Genomic DNA, 23,291 nt, shown 5'->3' with positions numbered 1-23,291 from the left:
GCTAATTCTTGTATTTTCTTTGTAGAGACTTTGTAGACAGGATCTTGCCATGTTGCCTAGGCTGGTCTTGAACTCCTGGACTCAAGCAATCCTCTCAAAGTGCTGGAATTACAGGCATGAGCCACCGTGCCTGGCCTTGGTGTCATTTTTCTATCAATATATATGCTGTATGAGTCAATTATTAAAATATTAGGGAGAAGTAGAGACAGTAATTAAGCAAATCTAATTAGGAGCAATTTTCCATTTCTTATTTATACCTTCCTTCCTGTACTTTGCAGATGTTCTACAATAAGCATTTTTAATCATTAAAAATACAGTCACAGTTTAAATAACTGCAACTGGAAATGCCTTTTCTGTGGTGTCTCAGATGGATAAACTTTACTGCCATAATACCTGGACACCTAGTGAACCCCAGGGCAGGCAGCGTGCACCTGGCAGGACTATGACTCAGGAGAAGGGGAGAAGGCAGGATGACTAGGTAGACCCGCCACTTAAGTCCTTCCCACAGAATGTAGCTATTTTTGTGGCATTATTTCTTTATACTTTTCAGAAGACACAAATAATTTTGTAGGTATCTAGGAACAGAATTTATCTATAAGGCTGAAAGCACTTGGAGGGTTGAATGTTTATAGTCAATATTTAAAATAACATGAAATCTTTTCTGATTTTACTCCAGTGTTGCTAGAAAATGTTGGCGAAGAACTAGATCCTATTTTGGAACCTCTTCTACTAAAACAAACCTTTAAGCAGGGTGGGAGTACATGTATCCGGCTTGGGGACTCCACAATTGAATATGCACCTGACTTCCGCTTCTATATTACCACCAAGTTAAGAAATCCTCATTATCTTCCTGAAACATCAGTAAAGGCCAGTATATAAAATGGATATTTCTTTATCAGATTTTGTAATTAGTGACTATATATTCCTCCTGAATCATGAGAAGAACAAGTCTTCCTAAGAAAAACGGATTTTGCTTTATTTGGCATTTCCTGAAATTATTGCTATAATAATTTCCAAATCTTGCTTTGGTGAGTACATGTAAGTAATAAAGGAACCTTCAGGATGCTGTGAAAAAAAAAAAGTCATCAGAATCAAATTTCTACAATGGATATGATTCTTAGATTTTCATTGTTAAAAATAGAAGACATATACCCACATTCTTTCTTTGTAATAAATGATAATATGCTAATTATTGAAATTGAAATTCAGAAACAGAACTCCATTTTTCTTTCTCAGACTAAGGATGCTGCTATCTGATTTTATGTAATTACTTAGAAGAACTGTTTTCAATCACTGTTCTTTTAGAATACTAAAAATTCCTTTAAAGAGTAAATTTAGCTTTAAGTTTTAGTCAGTGACTAAAATGTCCTGAGACGTTGATCTACAACTGAGCTACTAGGTTTCTGGGCTACAGCTTATTCTGGTTTTAGTCCTGCTTCTTAGTCTTGGTTGGCATTCCTTAAATGTTTGTGGAGTGAGCGAGTGAGTGAAGGATTGCTTTCATTTACAGAAGCCAGCAGGAGAAGACATTAAGAAATGCTTATTTAGATTTTGAAAGTTATATAGAGAGGCAAGAGTTACGTAGTGAATTCAAATACTTACCTTTATTGGAAATATTTAAATTAACGTAGGCATCTCTCTGCGGAGAGTCAGAGAAAGGATTGAGAGGGTGTAATTTATTCCCTCCAAGATGAACAAACATGATCCCTGCTCTCCAGAGGTCTATCTTATAAAGAATGTATATGCAAAGTGACTCAACTGTGTGACTAGGAAGACACAGTGGAGCTGCAGTGTGTCCTGGGTTGCAGGTTATGCTTAGAGTTGAGGATATACTTAGGGTGGACATTCAGGGATGTCAGGAAGACTAGGGGAAAATGGAGTGACCTTTGAGCTTAATTTTAAAAACAGAATGTTAAAGCATGGAAATTCTTGGCTATTTTTAATTAATTAAAATCCAATGTTATTTAAACACTTTAAAATATCTACTATATATTTACCCGCTAGGGAAGGGAATATCCAGTAGCAGTTAAGGCCATAGATTCAGGTGCTACTTGTCAGGTGTGTGATTGGGGACATTTCATTTAACCTCTCTGTGCCTCAATTCTCTCATCTGTCAAATGGGAATAATAAAGTATCTATCTCATAGAGTGATGTGAATTAAATAAATTAATCTGTGTAAAATGCTTAGAATAAAGCCAATAGATAGTATTACTATGTGTTACTTATTAGCAATATTATTTAACATTTAAACATAAGTGAAAAAGAAGGAAGCAAAGAGGAAATGATAAAATCCCAGAGCTGTGCTAGAGAAAAATGTTTAAGTAAGTGATGTGGAAAACCTTTTTTACTGTTCAGTAAAATACGTGGAACTGTTGAACGTAACATAAACAATTCTTAGTTCGCTAATAACTGGTTATGGTAGGAGTCATAAAGCGCTGTGGGGAGGAAACTGACCTATGATTCAGTATCAAAACCCTTAAGATCCCTAGAGTGTCTTATTGCTTTATTATTTTTAATTGCTGGGATTGATTAAACAGGGACTAGAAAACGTAGTGAGGCAGTTACTTGCTTTCATTTACAAATTATAATACTTCCTCCGGATCCCACTTTTAGGATCTTTTATGTACCTTTTGCTTTCAAAAGCACCCAAGGGATGGTGTCGTGCTGGTATAATCCTTTTGAGTCTAAATGAAAATAAAATTATGAAACCATAGTTTATGGTCTTAAATGTTTATTTGAGAACAAATGACTTGATTTGAAAAGTCTTGATGTGAAAAGACCCAACATTAATGGAATATGAATGGATAGCTCCTTGTGTCTGAACGCAGTGAAGTGAAAGTTGTAAAACATGCATTTTGCTACCACTGTGCCTATGGTTTTTGGATTAAAGCAAATGTAACTTGTGGACTTGGTTTCTCATGCCAATAGGGAAAATACCTTGAAAGCTTTATCCTTTTTCCATGAATAAATGGCAAAACAGTGGAGAATTCCATAACATTTAATGAGTTTTAAAAATTGTTTATCTCGGCCGGGCGCGATGGCTCAAGCCTGTAATCCCAGCACTTTGGGAGGCCGAGACGGGTGGATCACGAGGTCAGGAGATCGAGACCATCCTGGCTAACATGGTGAAACCCCGTCTCTACTAAAAAATACAAAAAACTAGCCGGGCGAGGTGGCGGGCGCCTGTAGTCCCAGCTACTCAGGAGGCTGAGGCAGGAGAATGGCGTGAACCCGGGAGGCGGAGCTTGCAGTGAGCTGAGATCTGGCCACTGCACTCCAGCCTGGGTGACAGAGCAAGACTCCGTCTCAAAAAAAAAAAAAAAAATTGTTTATCTCATATAAATTTATGATTATATCCATGTAGTCTATAGTTAGTGGCCTCCATGGTCTGCCATGGGACAAGTGGGGGAAAAGTTTTTAACCCAGATAGTATCCCATTGAGGAGGTGCCTAGGTGTGGGCAGAAGGAGGGAGTCGCCTTCCTAGGGGTTTTGCAAGAAGCTGTTTTACACTTATTGGCCACAGGTAGGACATTTTCTTACAAAAATAAAATTACTCTGTCCCTGCAGAGGAAATATTTTCTTATAAATAAAAGCAGGGAAACACGGTATCTCCTACCCAGTAGCAGGAGCTGGGAATATGGAGACGTGGAGGCTCAAGCAACTCCATCTTGGAAGCTAATCCACCAAATTGGCTTCTGATTTACCCCTGTTCTGGGAAAGGTCTAAGATTTCCAGTTTATCTACTGTGCCTCGTGTAAGAGCAGGTACTTACCGTGCGTCCTGCCCTTCGGTCAAACAACCTTCAATTATTCTACGCATCCCTTCTAAATCACTTCTCCTGTGGTACACTAGCCCTGGGTCTCGTGGGTAATGGCACAGGGATCCACCGACTTGTCTTGCTGCCACCCAGGACACAGACAAGGCATCTGTTCATTAAGTCCCTATTAGATGTTTCTTTCTAAGAAGTTGGATGTGTCAGCCTCTTTCTTCAGCCTCAGCTTCTGCTGATGTCAGGGGTAGGTATGCATAGACCCGCCCACCAGGAAAGAACAGATGAAAAGACAAAAACGAAAAGTAGAGAGAACAGCAACCTCAGTAACAGCATTACCTATTTTTAGTTTGTAAGAAAGGAAAACCTTTGCGCCTTGGCAATGCAAAAAATTTATAAATCAGGCAACACCTCCAAAGGTGCTTTAAAAAGTCATTAAGATTAGAAAGATAACATTTTTGACTCTTTTTTTTTTTTTTTTATAACCTTCCCACCAGTTGAGAAACACTGCTTGTCTTTAGGAGGGAGAGTGATGGCTGCTTCTAGGGTTGTACAGTCTGTACATGAAAGCAAGGTGGAGTTGAAGAGGGCTGAGATCTAGTCCCAAGGTGCCCAGGCTTTGGCCTGGTGTGGGGCTGATTCTGCATGCAGATGACATCTTTTTCTAATCCACATAAGGTACTTCATAGACCAGCAGAGCCTTGAGAGAAATAAAACATAAAAACAAGAACAACACTTTTGCTTTACAAATACATCTTTTGGATAAGCTGCCTATATTGGGTTTGGTTGATTATAACCTGCTACATGTAGGTAGTTTGTCCATAGAGTTGTTTCTTCTCTACTAGTTTACATGTTTTAAAATTCGAATTAAAATTCTAATTTTGTTTTTTTTTTTTTTTTTTTTGAGACGGAGTCTCGCCCCGTCGCCCAGGCTGGAGTGCAGTGGCCGGATCTCAGCTCACTGCAAGCTCCGCCTCCTGGGTTTACACCATTCTCCTGCCTCAGCTTCCCGAGTAGCTGGGACTACAGGCACCCACCACCTCGCCCGGCTAGTTTTTTCGTATTTTTTAGTAGAGACGGAGTTTCACCGTGTTAGCCAGGATGGTCTCGATCTCCTCACCTCGTGATCCACCTGTCTCGGCTTCCCAAAGTGCTGGGGATTACAGGCTTGAGCCACCACACCCGGCCTTAAAATTCTAATTTTAAAAAACCCTCAGATTTCGGTATGCCAAAATGCCTTTTTTTAGCTGCTAAAATTTAGGTTAGGTTGTGATCGAAAATGTATTTAAAAGTTTTGGACAAAATTGTCACTACCATATAGAATGTGGCGGTGTTACCTGGGTTTGGGAAAGTACTTCCTATTAAGGAGCCTCCTTTCATTAGGGAAACGATGAAATCAGGAGCGAACACTGAGTCACCTCTGATGATCTGTGGTAGTTGGTGAAATTTTTGTAGAATTTTCAAGGGTAAAAAACAAGTCTTTTTTTTAATTTTTTTAAATTTTACTTTAAGTTCTGGGATACATGTGCAGAACATGCAGGTTTGTTACATAGGTGTACATGTGCTATGGTGGTTTGCTGCACCTGTTAACTCCTCATCTAGGTTTGAAACCCCCCATTATACCCGTTAGGTATTTGTCCTAACGTTCTCCCTCCCCTTGCCTCACAGCCCCCAACAGGCCCCAGTGTGTGATGTCCCCCTCCCTGTGTCCATGTGTTCTCATTGTTCAACTCACACTTATGAGTGAGAACATGCGGTGTTTGGTTTTCTGTTCCTGTGTTAAAAAGCAAGTATTTCTAATATTGCTGACTGCACACATTGAATTCTGACACATGTGGTAGAAAATGTTTGCCTTCAGTTACAGGTAGTAGACGAAGAGTGCTCCTTGGGTCCTACCTGCACACTCTCCAGTGGTGGAATAGATTCCTCTAAATGTGCTTTGCCTTTCTCTGCTGCTTTGTCTATGCTGTTTTGTTTGCCAAGAGCAATTGTTCTCAATCCTGGCTGAACATTAAAGTCACTTGGAGAGCTTTTAAAACTCCAAATACTCAGGCCATACTCTAGACCAATTAAACCAAACTCTCCGGACACAAGACCCAGACGCTACTGGTTTTTAAATTTTGCAGTACATTCCAATCAGCATCCAAAGTTGAAATCTTCTACCATGTAGAATGTTGCCCTCTTCTATCTCTTCACTAACTGCCAATCACTCTTAAGTTTTAGCTCAGGTGTCCTTTGCTTGGGGGAAGCCCTCTTTGCCTCCTTCATCTGGATTGGGTGCTCTCTGTGCTCCTGTAGCGTTGCAAGCTTACCACTCTCAGAGTCCTTATCCCATTGTACGTTCTTTATTCTTCTGTTTGCTCAACTCAATGAAAACTTTTTGAGGGCAGGGACCAGATTGTATCTTACTCTTCTTTATATCATAGAACCTGACTCATGTTAGCTATTACTTTATATAAAATGCCTTAGGGAAGAATCATCAAGTGACTAAAATTTTAGGAAATAGAAGTAGCAGAGAGCAACTCCATGAACGGGGAATGTGGGCATTCTGATTGTTCATTCAATAAGTTTGTAGGGAGCATGACTTTGTGCCAAACAATAAAACCATGAAGTCAAATAAGAGAGAACCCCTGTGCTAAAGTTACTTTCATTCTGGTCTAGGAGAGAGTTGTATATGCCCTTGGTTGCATACAGTGTAATGTGTGCTATAAGGAGTTAAGACCCCTATGAGGAAGTACAGAAAGTAGCCTGGGGTGGTGATTGGGGTAGAACACATTGTCTGGGAAAGTGTCCAAGAGGAGCTAACACTTGATCTGCACACTGACAGATGAATAGGAGCTGATCTGGTGGATAACAAGGGGAAGGGCGTCCAAGTAGAGCAAACATTGAAGCACATGGAGGCACTTCATAGATAGCGTGTATGGGATTCCACAATACTTTCTGTGCAGCTAAAATGAAAGGCATGTGAATGGGAGTAGTAGGAGGTGATGCTTAAGGCATAGGTGCAATATATACAACTATTATATATCCATAAAAATTAAAAATTAAAAAAAATGGTGATACATGGTGATAAAGAACCATCTGACTTAAAAAATAACATAGATGTGATTCAAGACATTAGGTCGGGTAGACTACAGTATACATGAAAAAATAAAAGATAAAAGGTGAGGATTTCAAACGAAGCCAACATCAAGACAGTGTTTATTGACTTATGGGTTCATTGGTGACCAGAGCCAGGAAGTTACTATGGTTTATTGCAGTGTGTGTGGATGGGTGCACAGAGGCAGGGCAGGGAGCAGATTGTGGAGGGCTGTATTATGAAATGAAGTGGAGGCAGAAAATACGTATAGATAACATTTTCAATAAGTGTCATTGTGAAAGCCCAAAGAGATGTTATTCCATACCTGGAAAGGATTTTGGGAGCAATAGAATGATTTGTTTGTTGTTTGCTTTTTAAAAGAAGAGACCTGAGCATGTTTGCATGTTTATCGGAAAGAACCAGGAGATGTGGGCAATGAAGAGAGACCTGCCTGTAAGAGCAGTTACGTCCCCAGGTGAAGCAGGTGTTAGCAGACAGTCTTGATGGACACCATGAAAATGTAAATTCCTTAGTTCACAATAGTGGCTGATTATCAGATTGTAAAAATGCTTCACCCATGACAAGTAATTACAGTGTTCCCTTTTCTCTTATCTCACTTTGTAAGATTTTCTTTACTTTTGACACCACTAGAATCCTTAAAATGTAAATCAGCTGCTCCAACTATTATGATTCTAGAGCCAGGCTTTGAACCATATATTATGCCATGGCTGCTCTGATCAACTGAAATGGAAGATAGCTTCCAGCCTGATTCTAATGAATTTTGCTGTTAAAGAGTTCTCAGAAATTGCACTAGTTTGAAATGAGAATAAGTTGATCACCAAACAAACTCTTTGAGTTATTAGATTGCTGACTATGAGAAACTGATTGGGTTTTAAATCCAACAATCATGTTTGCCTATGTCGTTAATCATAGTCTCTACAAATTACACCTTCACAAGTACTACCATATATAGTAAATGAAGTCTATTTTAAGGTCAGAACTTGACACATAAAAGCAGAGGTGTTTTTAACAGAAATAATGATATAATTTTTGTGTATTTTTTCATTTATAGGTAACATTATTAAACTTCATGATAACCCCTGAGGGAATGCAAGATCAGCTTCTGGGAATTGTGGTGGCACGAGAAAGGCCAGACCTTGAAGAAGAAAAGCAAGCCTTGATATTACAAGGAGCTGAAAACAAAAGGTTTTAAATATCATAAACAGAACTATTCTTATTTGTTTCGAGATCACTAGAATGAATTAAAATACATTTTACAGATCTCTTTTGTTAGATTTAATAGGAATATTGCAAGGGAAAGTGTAACAGGAAAATGTGAGGAATTATACCTCTATGTTAATTTAGAAAACTGCATTACTGAGGATATTTTTACATGCAAGTTCTTAGGCACTGGAAGAGCTAGAAGGCCTGCCAGAAGTCAGGGCAGGGTATTTTCAAATATTCCACAAAGTTTTAGCACGAGAGTTTTAGTATTCACTGTGTAACTGAGGTAACCTGTTTTTACTGGAGCATGGTGTAAATGAATATGTTGCATCCCACTTTCTGCTCATAACATCTATATCATAGGTAGAAAGAGTAAAGCTGTGTAAGTCATGTAAAATTTCAGAAAATAAACGGAGTGCTGCTTTCTGTTCGAACTGAGATCCTTGATGGCAGAGTATATTGGCTTGCCGTATTTCTCTCCAGTTAGCCCATAAATGATCATTAAAAAGGGAACTGGAGCAGAAAGGCCCATCTTTGTGACATTTTGTGAGATAGGAAATTAATTATAAGGCATCACCGTTACAGATATTTGTCACAAAGTGATGCATTTCTTTCGGTTGCAAGTTCTTTGTTTCTTATAAAAGAACATATATGTGAAATGATTTAAAATGATTTCTTTTTCTTCTAAGAAAATTGTGTTTTATTCCAGGCAGTTAAAAGAAATAGAAGACAAGATTTTAGAAGTTCTTTCATCTTCGGAAGGCAATATATTAGAAGATGAAACTGCTATTAAGATATTATCTTCCTCCAAGGCTTTGGCTAATGAGATTTCTCAGAAGCAGGAAGTAGCCGAAGAGACGGAGAAAAAGATTGATGCCACCCGCATGGGCTATCGTCCTATTGCCATCCATTCTTCCATCCTGTTTTTTTCTCTTGCTGATTTAGCCAACATTGAGCCCATGTACCAGTATTCACTGACCTGGTTTATTAACCTTTTCATCCTGTCTATTGAAAATTCAGAGAAATCAGAAATTTTGGCAAAAAGGTATGTAAAGGAAATACTAATTAATATTAACTAATTAATGCATGAAATTAGAGAGTAATTTGTGGCCTCCATTGTTGTCTCAGAGTGGTACAAGCATTACAGCCACTTACCTAAAATGAACTTGATTAATCCTTGTACCAGAAATAAATTTGAGGGTTAGAAATTGAACAGATGTGTCCAAATTCAGTCTGCCAAAAAACTGTTTACAGAGATCTAGGATTATAATGTAATTCTAGATAGAAAGAGAAAACATTTACCTTCATTTTTCATTTGCAAAATATATTTATGAATGGAAGTATGGAAAGAGTAGTTAATACTTTTTTAAAAATATGACTCCTATTCTTACGAACTGGCATTCTAAAAGTTGCAAATTCTCATTTTAATATACACATCTGTAAAATTTGTCAAATGCTAGGGTAAAAAAAATCCCAAAGCTTGTTTTGTTTATTTGTGGTAATAGAACTTCTTTTCTATTATTATTATTTACATAAAATACTTTATATTACTGTTGGCTATTACAATAAGTAATGGAATTAAGACCTGACTTAAATCTACAAGAGAATTAAATTTCATTCGATTTTTTAAAATCAGATAATTTTCAGTTTGGTATTAAAACATGTTTTTAATAGAGTTTAATGTGTAATTAATTTTTTTAAAAAAGAAAGTAATTAATTACAACTTTTACCTTTTATAACCTTCTTGATAAATATGAATCTAGATACTTCAGTTTCTTGACTGTTTAGACCCACAAGGGAAACTCAGTTTATCACTCACAGCTAAGAATTATGTTTAGAAATCCAAAATGTTAATCTCACTTTAATCTGAATTTAATTCCTTTATCATAGTAGAGGTCTAAAATTTTGAGTGTTCTTAGACTCAGCAATTTTTTGTTAGTAAGATTTATTATTTTACAGGTTTGAATACGAGACTAATAAAGGTGTAAGTCTGACACTTTGGGCTTGGCCAAAAATATATATCGATATATAGATATCTACCATTGAGAAAGGGAGGGAGTAGGTTATTTATTTGGAAGAAATGCATTGCATAATGATAGAATTTATTCATCTTTATGAATTTGAAAATGTTTAGTTTATTTCTTCCAGTTCTGAAATTTTCAAGTTTAGCAAGGATTACAGAAATAAAAAAAATTTTAAGTGATCTTTCTTAGAAAAGTTCCCAGCTATTTGCATTATAAGTTAATTAAACATGCATGTCTGGTTTTCATACTAGATTCTGAGTTCCATAAGACAAGAATAAAAAAAATAAAATTATCCCCAGCCTGGGCATGGTGGCTCACACCTGTAATCCCAGCACTTTGGGAGGCCAAGGTGAGCAGCTTGCATGAGCCCAGGAGTTTGAAACCAGCCTGGACAACATGGCAAAACCCTATCTCTACAAAAAATACAAAAATTTAGCTGGGCATGGTGGTGTAGGCCTGTAGTCCCAGCTACTGGGGAGGCTGAGGTGGGAGGATTACGTGAGCCCAAGAGGTTGAGGCTGCAGTGAGTCGTGATTGTGCCACCACACTTCAGCCTGGGCAGTGGGAGTGAGACCCCATCTCCAGCAGTTACTACAGTGCTAATCACATTATAGCCACACAATAAATAATGTTCTGCTTTTCACTACTGGTCTTAATTTCTACCTTGCTTAAAAGAATAACCACTAGAATGTTACTCTTTTTTTTTTTTTTTTTTGAGACGGAGTCTCGCTCTGTCGCCCAGGCTGGAGTGCAGTGGCTGGATCTCAGCTCACTGCAAGCTCCGCCTCCCGGGTTTCCGCCATTCTCCTGCCTCAGCCTCCCGAGTAGCTGGGACTACAGGCGCCCGCCACGTCGCCCGGCTAGTTTTTTTGTATTTTTTAGTAGGGACGGGGGTTTCACCGTGTTAGCCAGGATGGTCTCGATCTCCTGACCTTGTGATCCGCCCGTCTCGGCCTCCCAAAGTGCTGGGATTACAGGCTTGAGCCACCGCGCCCGGCCGAATGTTGCTCTCTTAATTAGCTTAAAATCAAGGTATTTTCTGGAGTCTAGAGAAGAAAATTTCTTTGGTCTGCCATTTAAAGACATTTATATAAGCTTTAAAATTTAAAACAATTCTATGCTTTAAAAATAATGATGGGTCCTTTATTGTCTCTTATTATATCAAGTTAGAACTCATCCAAAGTATGGAATTTGTTTCTTCATTATTGTGCTTTTGTTCCTTAAGATGTAAGGAAAAGCAAACCCTTTTTACCCAGATGTGTGATTTGGATGAAATTTAGAAAACAAAATGTGGCCTTTTCTTTTTAGTTAAACTTCTTTAATTTCAAAACAATGAAAATCATATGTATGTCTGCAGTAATACTAAAAGTATAATTTTGGAACCAAAAGGTAAATAGAGAAAATAGATGTTAAAACTTTTATTGAAGTTATCAATACACATGAAGAAACATGCAGAAATCAGAAGTATTTGCCCAATGAATTCTCATAAGTGAGCAAACCTGTGTAACTAGCACCTAACTCAAGACACAGAACATTATCAACAGCCCAGGAGTGTCCGCTCCTGATCACTAACCCTCTCCCCCAAGGTGACCACTGTCCTGACTTCCAACACCACAGGTTAGTTTTTGCCAGTTTTAGAACTTCATATAAATAGAATCACACAGTGTGTGCTTTTTTTGTGTCTGATATCTTGCACTCTCAGCATCATGCTTGTGAAATTAATGCACATTGTTTTGTCTATTACAGTGTTTTACTTAGTTAGTTTTCTATTGTTGGGGAAGGAAGTATAATTAAAAACTACATCTTCTCCCAACCCAGAAACTCTCTCCTCAAAGAGAGTAGAGAAAAAAAATAGTTTTATTGTTGAATAAACATTAAACGGAACATAACACATAATCACAGGCAATCACAAAGAGATTGCAAAGACAGAGAGGAATCTCACCCCCTTAATTATCGAAGCAGATAAAACTCATTACATCAACTTAGTTCATCCTAACTTTACTTGGCAATTGAAGTGACCATCTGTGTTAGCAAATTGGCTTTATCCAGAGGAAAACCAAACGTTTCATATCTGTGTGACAGGAGGTAGTTTTGCAATTTGAAATAAGCTTAACTGAAGTTAGGCTCCTACCCTTCTGCAGCAAATTGGAGACAAGTGGGCTATCTCCCTTGATGTTTACATTTCAAAGAAATGGCTTCTGGGTCTTTGAGAAAGACATCGCTGGGTCATAAAACTGACAAAGGTCTGACTAGTTTTCTAAAGGGTGTATATAAATTTCAACGTGAGGAGAAAGTACCTATAATTTTAGGTTTTCTAAATTATCTAAGAAAAAAAGGAGAGAAGGAAAATCTCTCTCCTTATTTTCAACAGAAAGAATTCAGTCTCTTATTTTTAATTTTTGCTTGTCCTAACACTGTAACACAAATCATGTATCCATTCTATTGTTGAGGATATTTGGGTAGCTTCTAACTTGGGGCTACTACGAAATTTTGCTTCCTTAACATTCCTGTTCGTGGCTTTTGGTGCTGATATTTACCTGTCTTTGGTGGGTATATATCCAGGAATGAAACTGATGATCACAGGGCATGCACATATTGCCTTTTAGTAAATACTGCCAATAGTTTTCCAAAGCATTGTACCAAGAGAGAAACTTTGGTCAGTCCTGTTTAATCTTTTTTTGTTGTTGTTAAAGTAAACTAAGAGTTTCCAATTAAGAAGCTAGCTCCCAAATCAGAAATGAAAAAGAGGAGTTCTCACAGGAATGATTTGTTTTTCTGCCAATCATTGATAGACACCAAATAACTGGTAGACTTCAGGCAGTTATTGGACTATAATTCTACCAAAAGCATAGAAAACATGTGACTATTAACACTAGCCAACCTGATTGTTTTAGAATCTTAATATTGGTCTAAAATTATTTCTCATTTCTTTTTATTTAGGGATATAAACGAATTTCATTCTTGTTTGTCCTCTGGTAGTGATTATTATATGGTACCAAGAATATGTAATGTTATGACTAGTATGGTATATACTATGCAGTTGCCATAATAACTTGGATCATCTGTTATTTATAAGATTTTAATGCATTACAATTTGTGTAACAATAAATAACTTTATATAGCAAATGAAACAAAATAAAACAAAAATAACATAAATAGAGAAACAAAATCTAACTAGGATGTAATTTTGTTAAATATCCTGGAATCAATCTCTTGCTGTACAAATATGCATATACATGTAATTGTAACAGCCCAGTGGGTTCTTCCTGCCTGCCGCACATAGAAAATCAACCCACTGAGACCATGACATTGTGGTAAAGAGTTTAATTGATGTGAAGCAGGCCACACCACGCAGAAGATGGAATTATTACTCAAATTAATCTCTTGAAAATTCGGAGGCTAGGGCTTTTCAAGGATAGTTTGGTGGGCAGGGTGTTAGGGAGGAGGGCATGCTGTTTGGTTGGAAATGCAATCATAGGAACTCAGCAAGGAAAACAGTCCTCCCTGAGTCTGCTTCTAGGTGTGGGCCGCCAGAGGAGTTGCTGGTCTAGGTGAGGCCATCCAATAGTCAAAAATGCAAAAGCCTGAAAAGACATCCCAAAAGGTCAATCTTAGGTTCTACAGTAGTGATGTTATTTACAGGAGTGATTGGGGAAGTTGCAAATCTTACTACCTCTGGAATCATGACTAAATTTCTTCCAAAGTTAGCTTGGCCCATGCCCAGGAATGAGCCAAAACAGCCATCTGTGAGGCTAGAAGCAAGATGGAGTCAGCTGTTTCAGATTTCTCTTACTGTCATAATTTTGCAAAGGCAATTTGATAATTACACACACAGTTTTTTTTTTCCACTTTTATCAAGACCATTCTCTCATGTTATTAAATATTCTTCGGAAACATAAGTTTTAGGAGTTGCACAATATACATGCCATTGTATGAATGTGCCATAATTTTCATATTATAAGACTTTTAGCTGGGTGGGGTGTCTTACACCTGTAATCCCAGCACTCTGGGAAGCTGAGGCGGGCAGATTACTTGAGCCCAAGGGTTCGATACCAGCCTGAGTGACATGGCAAAACCCTGTCTCTACAAAAAATGCAAAAATTAGCCTGGCGTGGTGACATGCACTTGTAGTCCCAGCTACCTGGGAGGCCGAAACATGAGGACCACTTGAGCCTGGGAGTTTGAGGTTACAGTGAGTTATGATCGTACCACTGTAATCCAGCCTGGATGATACAGTGAGACCCTGTCAAACAAGCAAAAAACACTTCTAAGTTGTCTCCAGCTTTTGTATTGTAAGTAATGCTGCAGTAAATGTAAGTGTCTGCATCATTGCTTATTTTCTTAGGCTAAAATCCCAAATTTAGGACAAAGGTGTTCACTTCTTGCAGATTCCTGATATAAATTTCTTTCCTGGAAGATTATTCAAACACACAACTCCATCAGAGGAACGTGAATGATCCTATATCACTGTATCACTCACCAGCATTGAGAATGATAATTTTAATCTTCTTTTTCACCTTAAAAGGTTATTAAAGTATATGTCCATTTTTACTAGTGATTGAACCTGAACTTACAATATGATTAACCTTTATAATTTTCCCTTCAATCTTTCTGTCTACAAGAAGAGACTTGTTTTAAAGTATAGAAAATTTTATTTTACTCTAAAAAGACCAAATGTGAGTCACCCTGTATTAATCGTATGGTACTGCTACAAGTGAGACAAATTCAGTGCCATGCATGAAAAGACAACCTATTAGCATAATAATGGGGACAGAATAGTATGTTTATTTTAAATGTTCTAAGAATTCGACTGTATTTTAGCAACTATTGCCAAGCCTTTCTCTACAAAAGTCTTTTTTGAAGTTCCCAACTAAAAATAAGATACATTAATTTGTTGTAATTCTCTTTATGGGAATGCTGCAGGGGATAAAATAGTGAAGAAAATAGGCAGGTAAGGAAAAGTGGGGAAAAAAAAAAAAAGCTAGGATGATTGACAGCCTAGAATATCAGTCAGGACATTGCCAAAATTAGCCAGGCATGGTTGTGCACGCCTGTAGTCCCAGCTACTCGGGAGGCTGAGGCAGGAGGATGGCTTGAGCCTGGGAGGCAGAGGTCACAGTGAGCCAAGATTGCATCACTGTACTCACTCCAACCTGGGTGACAGAGAGAGACCCTGTCTCAAAAATAAATAAATAAATAGATAAATAATAAAAAGGAAATCTTGTGATTATTCATATTTTCATGTTTTGCCTCTAGCAAATAAAAAGGGAGTTTGCCAAGTTTTGTAATTTCTTCAGCTTTTATGAATTTATAATGAGTAGCACAATACTAAATTTAATAAAGAAGCTACTAATTTTAGATTGTTCATTTAATATATAATATAAAACATTTGAAATTATTTGTTATAAAGAGGTCAAATTTTACACCCAGAAATGCTTTGTAGATAAAAAGTCTGTAAACTTTTTAATCTAACAAATTAATTTTTTTCCAAGAGGAAGATTAAGTTTAAAAAAAAAACAAATTCAGTTCACAGTAAAATGCATTTGGACTGAAGTCCATTGTGTAGCTCTCAAATTGGGGCACCCAGTTAATGAGGATTCTTGATTTTTGGGGGGTAATTGACCAGAAAGTTTATCAGAAGAACATACATGTAAATGGTGTACAATGGCTTTTCTTAAGGCCATTATCTTTAAAGTACATTTTTATTTATTTCCTTTATTTTCTGTTGACCCTTAGGCTTCAGATTCTCAAGGATCACTTTACTTATTCACTGTATGTTAATGTCTGCCGGTCACTCTTTGAAAAGGATAAGCTGCTCTTTTCCTTTTGTCTAACTGTAAATCTCCTGCTGCACGAATGTTTGGTCAGTACTGTTTTCATTTGTAAGAAAAAACCCTTAGTAACACTGATTCATTAATTTATTTGTGTGGGAACATATATAAAAAGATTGTAAGTAGTTAAACAATAATACTGTTTATTATTATAGTTAAGGCAAGATGTGATCAGGAGAATAAATTTCACAGAAGTAAGATATAAATTAAGCACAGAATTCATTATGTTACTATTAAATTTTTGTATGTTTTAAAATAAATTGATTATATTAGATTTTCACAGAACTATGCATATAAATTTACTAATATTGATACATTTACACCAGGTAGTAGTGTAAATGTTTTTAAAGACTTGTGCAAGTTACTGAAATCTGTGTGAAGTCACTATTTTATATACTTATGTGTTTAAGATTTATGGATTTCATATGGTGATGGTTGAATTTTGAAGAAATAAAGGCTTTATTGCATTTCTTGCAAAAGATGTATACCAGTAACTCATTATACTTTATGAAAAATAGTTGAAAACATGGCACATTGATGGGTTTCTGCCTTTCTACAATTTCTTGAGTCAATAGGACTCTAGGCAGTCATTTTGGAAAACATGTATTTGAATAGAATGTAGTCAGATTTTCACATTTAGACAAGTAATTCTGGAGTAAAACTGTCAAAAAGTAACTAAAATGGAACTGTTTTGAAAACTGGTTATCATGAGTATACTGTCATGAGAAATTCTTATGAATAAATATTGAGCTATATCACTAGCTATAGAATTTCATAGAGACCACATCTGAAACTTGCAAGTCAACACTCAACTCTTTTATAACGGTTGTAAGCTTAGTAGTTTATGATGAACTCATTTCTGACTCTCCATGCTGCTTTGTTTTCCAAAGATTAATAAAGCTGAGTGGAGATTTCTGCTAACTGGTGGCATTGGACTGGATAATCCTTATGCCAACCCTTGTACATGGCTTCCTCAGAAATCCTGGGATGAAATATGTCGATTAGATGATTTGCCTGCCTTCAAAACCATTCGTAGAGAGTTTATGCACTTAAAGGATGGATGGAAGAAAGTATATGATAGTTTGGTATGTTTTAACCCTCTTGCTTATTCCAGTGTTTTTAAATGGAGAAAAGAATGTTAAATATCTTTTCATAAAAGCAAGATTTAAATAAGCTTTAAACAACTGGTCACATGTCAGAATGCAAACTTTGATTTATGCTATGCCCCCTTCTAAGTCAGTGGTTCTGTTTGAACTTCATTCAAACTCCTTGAAAGGTATTAAGATGCAAGAATGCTGCATGGTTCTTGAAAATATTCTTGTTGAATTTCCATGCCAGGTTTTTATTCATTATCAATGTAGATTTTGGCAATCCTAATAGCAGATGAGTTAAAATGTATGGAACAGCTGTTGTTTAGATTTTCTGAATGCAAGATACAAGCTAATAAAATTTTTTGTATGTGTCATTTGAGAAAAGGAAAAGCTTGTACAGTAGTTCTAAAACAATTTTCATGAGACCTTGTTTTACTAACTGGGGAGTATTATAATTGACACAGACATAATATTCACAATTTCCCATCTGGGATATATAGCAATTGTTGCTTTCTCTCAATTTTTCTTTAGCACAAGGGCTAATATTTTTCCAATTCCCAGTTAATTTTTTCTGTTCCTTTGTTTCAACCCTCTTGACTTCCTGCTTTCCATGAGTTTAATATGCAAGAGCTCTGCTTGGGAGAGGCTGGAGGAGAGAAAGCTAGATATGCGGAAAGTATGTTTTGTTTGGTTAACCTATATTTTATTTTGTCACCTACTTGTTGTATTATATGTAATAGTGAGATTATGTCTTCACATGAATTCAAATATCTGGAAGTGATCTCTTTTGGATGTCTCCTTGTTCGTAATAAAAATGTTTTCTAGAGACAAGTATGTATTGTGAGTACCTCAACTAATTTAAAATTAAAATTTTATTACTGTATTGAAGCATGAAGATTTCTAATTGGAGATACCACATAGCTTTTCCTAAAGTTTCACAGGTACACATGTCTCCTTTTTTCCCCACCAAGGTTTACCCCTCCTGGTATCCTGATGGCTTTCTTCTTGTGATTTTTTAATAGCTCTCAATTGGCTTCTTCATTACACACATTTTCAAGTCTCTCTTTGTAAAAAAAAATATTTTTACAAAACTAAACAAATAATACAATAAATTTCAGTACAATACCCTTTTCACTTGTTTTGAAATATTTATTTATTTTTATAAATACATGATGAGAGAAGTGGGTAGGTTTTTAAAAATGTCTTTGTTCCAGCTGGGAGCAGTGGCTCATGCCTGTAATCCCAGCACTTTGGAAGGCCGAGACAGGTGGATCACTTGAGGTCAGGAGTTCAAGACCAGCCTGGCCAACATGGTGAAACCCCATTTCTCCTAAAAATACAAAAAATTACCTGGGCGTGGTGGTGCACCACTGTAATCCCAGTTACTTGGGAGGCTGAGGCAGAATTGCTTGAACCCAGGAGGCTGAGGTTGCAGTGAGCCAAGATCACGTCACTGTACTCCAGCCTCGGTGATAGAGCAAGACTCCGTCTTAAAAAAAAAAAATGCCAGTGTTTGGAGAAACAAAGGGAAAATACTAGCATAGGCACATTTACTTTTTTCATGATAAGGGATCTTTTTGTTTATTAGTGTTCATGTCAACATTAACCTGCTTAGTTCATGTCCTTGCTTTGATTCCTTTTAAAGTATATTGACTTTTCTTCTCATTATTTATTTTATAACCTTGTCCCAACTTTACACTAAATAGTAAAATTTAGACAAGCATTCTTGATTTCATTTATGTATTTTTTCTAAAAGTTGGTTTATAAGTGAAAATAGTGTTCTCTTTATAATCCCCAAAATAACATTGAATTATTTACACTGTAATTTTAGGAACCACACCATGAGGTTTTCCCTGAAGAATGGGAAGATAAAGCAGATGAGTTTCAAAGGATGCTTATTATTCGTTGCTTGAGGCCAGACAAGGTAAATGTGGGCTTTGAAAACAGCTCAATGATTCCAAAGCCTTATGCCTGCTCAGTCCATCCAAATGTGCATTTCCTTATATAATCATCATGGGGGAGGTAGAAGAGCCTGCAGGAAATAATCCCACTCTTTCTAATGCAGAAATTTTTTCAAAAAGTTTGTATATTTTTCTAAAACCATCCTAAATTAGTCACTAATTGGATTATATTGTATAATTTTATTCATTTTGTGATTATTTGTTTTTAATTTTTGGTTCTCAGTACTCACAATCTACTCCCTCTGCATATTTGTAGTCTCATTTTTACTGTTAATACTTTATTGAAATTAGTCAATGAGGTTAACATCAAGCTGATAGACTAGAATCTCTGGACTTCTCAAATGCTATCCTTATATACAGTTTTTTGTTGGAATTTGAATTTAAGACATTTGTCATTATTGACAACAAAGGAAAATATCAATATTGTTACTTTTAACTTCTTGAAATAATAAATTTTATAACCAGTGAATCAGCAGACCTGTTATATTAGCAAATGTCAGTATTCATTGACATCCTCATTTGTATTAGATAAAAAAGATTCACCTATGAATATTGACCAATATCCACAAAGATATCAATATACTCTAAAAAAAATAGACATTAGCTATGTTGGAAAAAATTGAGAAAATATCCTAGTTGTCCATTATTACCACTAAAATAAAAGTTTGACATAAATATTTCAAAACTTATTATATTCAGTTTCAGCTGTTAAGAAATAGGAGACAATGTTTCCATCCTAACCAAAAGAAAAATATAAAGCAGAACTTAGATTGTCAAAGCAATGTATTAATTTTTTAAAAATACACATCAGGGATAATATGGGGTAGGGGCTTTTTTTCCTCTATGAGCCCCACTCTGTTCACTGAACACATGTAATTCTTTCATGATGTGGCAGTCTGTTCTTAGCCAAGGCCCAAGTATCCATCAGGAAGAGGAGGCACAGTGCTTGGGAACCAGAATACTTCTAGGGGGTCTATGAAAATGTTGTAGTTTCTTTTAAAATCAGAAGAATATAATCCAGTGTGTATTATATTTGTCTTTATACCAAGAATGGTAAAATATGATTTTTAATTTTGTTTTTTTAATGGAGAAAGGGGCCTATGAAGTACCTTGGGTCCACGAAAGTCACTCTGCTACCCTGCTCTCGGATGCTGAAAGTAACTACAGTGGTTTAGCATTCTTTATGACCCTGGTGAAACATCCTACCCCTTGGTAGCCCTTTTAAAAAATTCAATCTCCATGAAAATTCTAGTGTTAAACCTCACAAGTTTTCACTTCACATATTAAATATGGGAGAATATGAGATGCTTCACATTCTTGTTTAATGTGGCTTCCTCCTGTAAAACATTTTATTAAAATTTTCGGTTTTCCTCTTTGTTTCCTAAGCTAGATAAAGACTGTTATACTATAATGGTTCTGGATGTACCAGTGACCTTCCCCCCTCAATATTAAAAAAAGATTCATGTTTTATGTTAAGTATAATTAAAAGTGATTAATGAGCCATTTTCTAATTGCAGCAGTTTCGTCTGCAAATATTTTCCCCCAATTCTATGTTTTTAAAAATTTGACACTTTAATCTGTAAATACATGGAGCTATTAATAAGATCAAGTATATCCTTCTACGTTCACTCTCTTTTTAAAGGATAATCGAGGGAGGTGGGAAGTTACATAGTCAAGCTGAGGGTTTTTTTTGGTGGGGGGAACAGGTTGGTTTGTATGTTTTTTGTTTTTAAATCAGTGGGGGTTATATTTATGGTTTTATCCTTCTCTCAGCTACTTTGCCTAATACTTTAGCCCTCTGTCTTGTAACATCTTCATATATATTTAAAAATCTCGTCTAGTTTCCCAATTTTACTTGAATAGATAGATAAGTATGTAGACAATACTACTCACCAATTTTTCTGGTTCTTCTCCCCTGTGCACACTTGAAGTGGGAGGATTGTGGCCATATCTCTTACTTTGACCAATAAAATGTGAGCAGAAGTGTTAGAGCAGAAGCATTTAACTGCCAGGGTCAGATTCTCTGAGGTGCTTTCCCTGCCATCAAAATAGTGGAATCACATATTGCTGCTATTTAAGTGCTATAAGCAGGCTTGACTGCTGAGCCAATGCATGGAGACAGTTGCCTTAAGATTCAGGTGACTTTGCAGGAACAAGAAGTAAGTTTTCATGTGTTAAGCCACTGCAGTTTGGAAATTGTTTGCCAATATGCTAAACTCAGTCTATCTTAAGTGATACAGTTAACTAGGTACCATTAGCGACACCTCCACACTCATGTCCTTAACAAAAAAATAATTGTTAGTATGCTGATATGTTATCCAGCAACTTCAAACCCTTTAATTTTACTGTTACCATGTACTCCAATTTCTAATGGTGAAATTATGATTTTGGAATCTATATATGATAAAATGATACATGGCTATTATGCTTTTAAAAGAATGGTTTTCCAAAGAAGAATGGTAGTAGAATATCAGGGAGAGGAACAGTGCTGTATGGGGCTAATATCTGAGCTAGTACTCTATAAGAGTTTATCTGTTTGTCATCTCTAAGAGATAATCTGTATAGCCACAGACATCCAGGAAAATCAGCAATTAATTGATCTCTAGTTTACAGTACGCTCCATGAGCACAATTTGGGGGGATCTCCTTTCCCCCCTCTCCCCTCAAAACCAACCTCACTCAGTGGTAAGAAGCCACAAATGGCAGGCCCTCTAATGCTCCAGTTTGAAAAAATGTAAAAGATTCTCACTAAATCACCAGTAGAAAAAAATGAGATGGGCTTGCACTTTCCTTTAGAATTTAATAGTTTATAGTGTTTTATTGACAAAAGAAACATATCAAATGGACAAATACTGAGGTGTGGAATGTTTTGAGTCCATTTACAAAATAAAAAGCTTCTGGCCACAGTTCTATCCTTCTAAACGGTAAACAAACAGCAAATTAATCAGCTTTCAATAAAAAACTTGTCAAATATAAGTTAATATGTTTCTCTGGCCTCAGATAAATCCAGTAGGAACTTGCAATAAATAGCAAAACATACACAGAAGACCACAAACTTCTTTCCTGCCTTTGGGAGAATGGCTGCCTAAATTAGTCTGTAAGTTTTGTTACTGACAGATTTCATTTTACAAACCTAACGCTGGCATAATCAGATTGAAGAGGCAAGCCCAATTCTGTTGCCTTGCAAACTGAATAGCTAACACAGGTTCATTTACCTCGGGAGTTACACTTCAGTCTTGGGAGCAAGTAAGTTTTGTTCAGCTTCAACATTAAGAATGAAACAGTGCAGTCTGTCTCTGATCACTCTCAGGTGAGCACCCCTAACTTGATCCTCCAGTGCTAGCAAACAGAAAGAAGAATCACACTCTGCCAGATACATTTGCCTGTGCAGAGTGACTGACACCAGTTTGAACCCCTCACAGAAGTGAGGCCATTTATAATTCAGACTTGCTTCAAGTGAAACCATGCACTTAAAACTCGTGTTCTTTTCATTTTGCTTGCAAAACTATAATTTCATGAAGTTAGCCTTGAGAGGAAAGAGATTACGGAGAAAGTGGGTTTTTTTGTTAAAGTGGGGTTTTTAAAAGATCTGTCGAGAAAAGACCAGCTATAGGAAAATAATAATAAAGAAAAGGGCAAGGCCAAGGCCTGGGACAGACAATTAGGATATTTTTCATTTTCCTGCAGTAAGTTTGACATCTGTGACCATTCAAATTATCTGAAACATTTACCATATGTGAAATAAGTCAGACACAAAAAGACAAATACTGAATGTTCTCACTTATAAGTAAGAGCTAAATAATGTGTATATCTGGATATAGAGTGTAGAATGATAAAAAGAGGAGACTCAGAAGGGTGAAGGGTGTGGCGGGGTGGATGACCAGAGATTACTTAAGGGGTACAAGATACATTATCTGGGTAACAGATACCCTAAAAGCCCTGACCTTACCACAACACAATCTGTGCATGTAAAAAATTACACTTGCACCCTATATATTTATACAAAGTTTTTGTTTTTTTTGTTTTTCTTTTTGTTTTTTTTGTTTTGAGACAGAGTCTCTCTGTCACTCAGGCTGGAATGCAGTGGTGCCATCTCCTCTCTCTGCAACTTCCACCTCCTGGGTTCCAGTGATTCTCATGTCTTGGCCTCCTGAGTAGCTGAGATTACCGACATGCACCACCATGCCCAGCTAATTTAAAAAAAATGTTTTTTGAGATGGAGTTTCATTCTTGTTGCCCAGGCTGGAGTGCAGTGGTACAGTCTCGACTCACTGCAACCTCCATCACCTGGGTTCAAGTGATTCTTTTTTTT

The 23,291-nt window shown here is 36.6% G+C and overlaps 1 protein-coding gene across 1 annotated transcript in view; it reads left to right on the top strand.

Annotated features, from left to right (window-relative positions):
* DNAH7 (dynein, axonemal, heavy chain 7) overlaps window positions 1–23,291 on the top strand; it is a 333,441-nt gene that overhangs the window by 257,920 nt on the left and 52,230 nt on the right. The window contains exons 48-53 of the mRNA XM_011952066.1: window positions 677–867; window positions 7,922–8,055; window positions 8,783–9,118; window positions 15,834–15,960; window positions 16,819–17,013; window positions 18,851–18,943. Coding sequence (XP_011807456.1) covers window positions 677–867; window positions 7,922–8,055; window positions 8,783–9,118; window positions 15,834–15,960; window positions 16,819–17,013; window positions 18,851–18,943 — 1,076 coding nt within the window. The remainder of the gene's footprint in view (window positions 1–676; window positions 868–7,921; window positions 8,056–8,782; window positions 9,119–15,833; window positions 15,961–16,818; window positions 17,014–18,850; window positions 18,944–23,291) is intronic.

The sequence above is a fragment of the Colobus angolensis genome, unplaced genomic scaffold (genome assembly GCF_000951035.1).
Source record: "Colobus angolensis palliatus isolate OR3802 unplaced genomic scaffold, Cang.pa_1.0 Scaffold330, whole genome shotgun sequence".
Lineage (NCBI taxonomy): Eukaryota > Metazoa > Chordata > Mammalia > Primates > Cercopithecidae > Colobus > Colobus angolensis.
The sequence above is the reverse complement of the archived record's forward strand: the minus strand, read 5'-3'. Positions and strand labels throughout refer to the sequence as shown.